This window comes from Anomaloglossus baeobatrachus, chromosome 8 (genome assembly GCF_048569485.1).
Source record: "Anomaloglossus baeobatrachus isolate aAnoBae1 chromosome 8, aAnoBae1.hap1, whole genome shotgun sequence".
Lineage (NCBI taxonomy): Eukaryota > Metazoa > Chordata > Amphibia > Anura > Aromobatidae > Anomaloglossus > Anomaloglossus baeobatrachus.
Window position 1 is genome coordinate 139,160,459 of NC_134360.1, and position 6,045 is coordinate 139,166,503.

Below are 6,045 nucleotides of genomic sequence, written 5' to 3' on the forward strand. Positions count from 1 at the left end.
CGACAAAGTGGGCCTCTGACCTGGGATTTGGCTCTCCTTAAAGACCGTTTCTCTTCCAAGTCTCTGGCTGTTACTTCATCCTTCCTATCTGGAGATTGCTGTGCAGGGGAAAACTTTGTTCTGCTGCGGCGCCGTGTCTTGCGGGCTGGATTCTGCTGGGTTGCTACTTCACTGCTTGCAGGCTCCCAGGTGAGGTTTCTGGACAAATCTTCCTCAGCGGAGGGTGTCGGGCTCTCTTCATCCCAGCGGGAATATGGCAACATCTCTGGCTCTGGGCATGGATCCCCTGCTGATGGCTCCGGGGTCAGCTCCTCAGCCTTCTGTCCTCCTCTCCCCCTTAGTTCTTTTGAGCACTCCTGTTGTGGCAGCGCTGGGGATGGGTGTTCATCAGCCGGCCAGGGCAGTGGACTTTTTGGCGTAGATATTGCCGGAATCTTCCTGGGGGTGTGCGGAGGGAGCAGATACCGGTCCACCATCTCCTGTGGGAACTGGGCCTCTAGATCAGCCTTCAGCTTCCAGTATTCGGGGTCCTCCCCCAGCAGGGACTTCCTAGCAGGGACTTCCTTAGACTGGGGAGCGGTGTCTGCTCTGGCCTTGCAGGCCGGGGTAAACAGTGGTACAGTCTTGTCTTGGCGGGCCGCGCCCTGCATGGCGGCGGCCTGGTCTTGACGGGCCGCGCCTGACATGGCGGCGGCCTGGATCAGCGTCGCTGTCGCAGTCTCAATCAGGGTCGCAGCTGGAGTCTTAGCGGGCATCGCTACTGCGGCCGGTTCTTGGCGGGCCGGGCAGGGCATCGCTGCGGCGGCCTGGGTCAGCGTCGCACCTGCGGCGTGGAGGAGGGTTGCGGTGGCAGCCGGATCTTTGCGGGCCGGGCAGGGCATCGCTGCGGCGGCCTGGGCTTGGCGGGCCGCACCTGGCGTGGCTGCGGCCTGGTTCAGCGTCGCCGCGCCGGGCATCTCATCAGGGACCGCGGGCGTGGAAACAGGGGTCGGGGCACTCGTGCTGGCAGTGGCAACACAGGACTCACCCATCGGTAGCATCATCGGGGTCTGAGTCGTCGCCGCTCGGTCTGGCACTCGTCGTGCGGTTCTTCTCTCGTAGGCCTGAACCGCTGCAGCCATCTCCAGAAGCTCCGTGCATCCCTCGCTGATCTGCCGTATAACCCTGGCCTCCAGTTGGTCGCAGAACTGGGCAAGCTCTTGATACCACCAGGCAGCGGAGCCTGGCTCTGGGTCTCTGCATCCAGACGCCATTTCCTCTGCGTCTCCTTCTTTTAACAGCAGGCTTCTGGCTCCCTTTCTGTCCCGACGTCTCTGAACGCCTCCGCTCTCATCACTTGCGAGGTCAGGACTCTGCAGGGGATCTCTGGGTAGCCACACCTCTTCGTGGGCGGTAACTTCTCCCAGCGCGGGCTGCTGTTGTTTTTCAGCGCGCTTTTCATGGTGGCAATATGGCGGCGCTTCCAATTTTCCAAGCGGACCGCCCAGGCACATGGTCACCTGTCTGAACAGGTCTAGTCCTTATCCTGTTCGTGACGCCAGATGTGAAGCCCCGCAAGTATTGTGTCGGTGCATTACCTTCAGGGACTCCACGCAGCTGGATCCTGTCACAGGTAGGAAATCTTCTATCTAGGATTGTCGTGACGCCACTCTCAGAATTGCGGTCAGTGGGGACCGCCACTGCAGATTAAGGGACGCCTGGGGCTGATGGTGGGTGCAGTCAGTTGTAATAGCCTCCTGAGAGTGAGGCAAGCCCCAGGGCCCTGTGTAAGTGTGTGGAACTACAAGTCGCAGAATGACTCACACGCACAAGCAGGATGTCTTTCAGGGGTTTTACTCACTGATGGTGGCAGGGTGAGTAACCCGGGCGTAGCTGGGATGAACCAGGCTGGAACCAGGTGTCCTTTAGGCTGACTGATGAGGGTGGCTACTGACTCGCCTTCCTTAGCCCTTTCCGTTTTGGGGTAACCCCTGCTTGAAGCCCTGCTGGGGTCGCCCAGGGAAGTTGCTGGTGCCTCTCTCCCCTTCTTTTTGGCCCGTTTGCTTGTAGCCTGGACCAGATCACTCCAGCTGCTTGCCTCCTGTGAACTATGGGCCCTAACTTTGGCTACGTGGCTGCGGACTCTGTGGTGTTGTCTTGGGGGTGTAAAGTGCCCCCTCATGCAGGTTTGGCAAAGGAAAGGTGAATCTATCCCTGCACTGGGACCTGCTACCCGTTTGGGCCTGGTTCTCCCTGACAGTCTCCTTACTTTCCACTCCGTTGCTCTCTCTTTAGCTGTGTGTGGATTTCGGGCAGCACTCCCAGGTGACCGTTCTCCCCCGTCGGTAGTCACTGCGCGGACGCTGTTAGACTGCCACAGCTCCAGGGTCTGCTCCTCACGTCTGCTTTCCCTGAGCTGCACACTAAACCGGCTCACTCGTGGGACCTGCACTGCTGCTCCTGTCTGAGCTCCACTTCCATGCTCCTCACTCCTCCACACTCTGCTTCAGACTACTCCTCTCCTCCTCCTCTTTTCCCTTTTGTGCCTGCCTACGCCACCTAGCAACCAGGCTCTCTACCACACCCCTTGAGTGGAGATGGAGGCTTCGCTCAGGATTCGCCCCCTCCTGGGATCCCCAGGGGTCCTCTCAAAGGTACATGTGTGAGACCTGATCACTATGCGCCTGTGTAGTCACACCTCGGTCAGCCTTCTGGATTACCTGTGTTGTACTGTCCCCAGCATGGGTGCAGTACTCAGTGGTGCCTGACCAGGTCAGGGGCGCCACACTTCCACCAGGTGTTTTCAAAGACACCCCACGTTTTTGCGTGACAGTAATATAAGACTGTCTTATTCTCAGAGAAACTAGATTTTTGGCACACTTAGGCTCCTATTCACACTGAGGAATGAAGCGCTGAAAATTGTACTTCATTCTTCAGTGTTGGCGCGATGAACATGGGCTGTGTATACTGCCCAATTTGAGTGCAGAAATGCTTCTGTGAGTCCTGTGGGCTCCCATTGAGCTCCTCTTGAGCATAACAGGAGGTCAGCGCAGACCTGCAACATTTATTGTCAGGGTCTTTATGTCAATAGGAGCTCAGTGGCAGGAGGAATGCTGCAGCATTTCTGGACTGAAATTGGGCAGTATACACAGCCCTTGTGCTTCTCTAGCCTCACGCAGGCAGCACTGAGGAGTGCAATTTTCTGTGCTGTATTACTCTGTGTGAATGTGGGTTATTCTATATATGGGAAAATGTGAGAAACAATAAGCTTGTGTGACAAACTCTCAATAAAGTGATCAAGATAAGCTGTGTTAAATTAAAATGAATGTCACTTTGATACAAAAACAGAGTTATTAGTTCAGCAATGAGCTACATTCACTTCTGAAGTACTTGCTCCTTTTAGCTAATAAAGCCCCTTTATACTTACCTATTGTTCTGACCTCAGATTTATGTCCCAGAAGAGGAGTTTTGACTGTTCCTGTCACAGTGTCTCTTCTTTGCTCAGTGACTGTTTTTTCATCGGAAAGACTGGAAGTTGTGAAGCTATCTGCGCCATATTGGTGAAGAACACCAAGTTGAGAAGAAGCGACCTTCAATCAAATTGCAGACTCCCCCCAAGGATAAAATTTGAGGTAAGAAAATATCTAAACACAAATGGGGCTTTATTAGATAAAATTATGATGTTTTGAATGTAATAGGTACGTAAGCAGGGGTGGGTGATGTTGCTTGTAGTCACTGGGTGTAATAGGTATGGGTAAGGGCACACCACCTGTAGTCACTGGATGGGGGGGGGGGGCTACTGGGGTGTAGTAGGTATCCCTACAGCTGACATCTTACCCATATGGTGGGCCACAAATTAAAGAAATAATGACTCAGAGCCTTCTTTTCACCCCACAGTACTGCCCTTTATTAAAGAAGATGGCTAAAAGAAAGAAGGATGAGGAGTATCGTACTTTTCAGCAGGAGTGGACAGACGAATTTGCCTTTATGGAGAGAGCAGGTTCACCAGTTTGTCTTATATGCAATGATAAAATTGCATCCATGAAGCGGTCAAATATAAAGTGCCACTTTGACACGCGCCATGCTTCATTTGCATCGAAATATCCTGCAGGGGACAGCAGGAAGAAAGCCTGTCAAGAGCTGCTGTGCAAAGTGCAAGCTAGTCAGCAGCAACTTCGAGTTTGGACCCAACAAGGTGACTTAAATTCGGCTAGCTTTGTTGGTGCTTTGGCAATTGTCAGAAACGGAAAACCATTCACAGATGGGGAGTATGCCAAAACATTTATGCTTGATGTTGCCAATGAACTTTTTGATGATTTTCCGGATAAAGCCAAGATTATCAAACGGATAAAAGACATGCCTCTGTCAGCAAGAACAGTTCATGACCGTGCCATCATGATGGCAAATCAGATTGAGGCATCCCAAGTGAAGGACATAAATACAGCTCTGTTCTTTTCTCTTGCTTTGGATGAATCAACTGACGTAAGCCATATATCTCAATTCAGCATCATTGCAAGGTATGCTGTCGGTGACACGTTACATGAGGAAAGTCTTGCTGTTTTGCCTCTGAAAGGGAAAACAAGAGGGGATGATTTGTTCAAGTCATTCACTGAGTTCACTAAAGAAAAAAATCTACCAATGCATAAACTTATTTCAGTGTGTACTGATGGTGCTCCATGCATGGTAGGAAAAAACAAAGGATTTGTAGCGCTTCTTCGTGAACATGAAAAAAGACCTATCCTTAGTTTTCACTGCATCCTACATCAGGAGGCACTTTGTGCTCAGATGTTTGGTGAGCAGCTTGGTGAGGTGATGTCACTTGTCATTCAGGTGGTCAACTTTATTGTTGCCCGTGCTTTAAATGATCGCCAGTTTAAAACACTCCTGGATGAAGTTGGGAATAATTATCCTGGTCTGCTTCTGCACAGCAACGTGCGCTGGCTGTCAAGAGGGAAGGTGCTCAGCCGTTTCGCAGCTTGTCTGAGTGAAATACGAACTTTTCTTGAAATGAAAAACGTTGACCATCCTGAGTTGTCCAACACTGAGTGGCTCCTGAAGTTCTTCTATCTTGTAGATATGACTGAACATCTGAACCAGCTCAATGTGAAAATGCAAGGCGTTGGCAATACAGTTTTATCGCTTCAACAAGCTGTGTTTGCATTTGAAAATAAGCTGGAACTGTTTATCACAGACATTGAAACAGGTCGTTTAATACACTTTGAAAAACTGGGAGAGTTTAAAGATGCATGCACAGCAAATGACCCTGCACAACATCTTGATATTCAGCAGCTAGCAGGCTTTACATCCAATCTCCTGCAATCATTCAAAGCGCGCTTTGGAGAATTTCGTGAGCACACTCGTCTTTTTAAGTTCATCACTCATCCACATGAGTGTGCACTGGACAGCACTGACCTGAGTTATATCCCTGGTGTCTCCATCAGAGATTTTGACCTACAAGCTGCTGACCTGAAGGCTTCAGACATGTGGTTGAATAAGTTTAAATCACTTAATGAAGATCTGGAAAAACTTGCACGACAGCAAGCAGAGTTGGCAAGCAAACACAAGTGGAGAGAAATGAAACAACTCCAACATGCAGACCAGCTGATTGTCAAAACTTGGAGTGCACTTCCTGTCACATACCAAACACTGCAGCGTGTGGCTATTGCTGCACTGACAATGTTTGGCTCTACCTATGCATGCGAGCAGTCTTTCTCACATCTAAAGCACATCAAGACTAACATACGTTCACGTTTAACGGATGGAAGTCTCAACGCCTGCATGAAGCTAAACCTCACCACGTATGAACCAGATTACAAAGCCATCAGCAAATCCATGCAGCACCAGAAGTCACATTAATGGTAGGAAGTATTCTATTCATCGTTGGTTAGCAACAGCATTAAAACGTTATTATGTTATAAAAAAAAGAGTTCGGAGATTTGTTGTTCTTTAACATTAAATACAAGTCAATGTGTGCACTTTATGTACAGTGAGACTATTTAATAAAGTTCAATTATTTATTACGCTGGGTGTGCCTGCTTGTATGTACCACTTTAAGTAGTAAATGCT

At 50.1% G+C, this 6,045-nt stretch overlaps 1 protein-coding gene across 1 annotated transcript; it reads left to right on the plus strand.

Annotated features, from left to right (window-relative positions):
* The first annotated feature begins 3,846 nt into the window (after nucleotides 1-3,846).
* Nucleotides 3,847-5,835, plus strand: LOC142250048 (protein FAM200C-like). The gene has a single exon (XM_075322109.1). It carries the CDS (start codon nucleotides 3,847-3,849, stop codon nucleotides 5,833-5,835), a length of 1,989 nt encoding a protein of 662 aa, XP_075178224.1.
* The last annotated feature ends 210 nt before the right edge of the window (nucleotides 5,836-6,045 follow it).

Coding starts and splice junctions, on each gene's coding strand:
- LOC142250048 (XM_075322109.1), top strand. CDS start 3,847: ATGACTCAGAGCCTTCTTTTCACCCCACAGTACTGCCCTTTATTAAAG.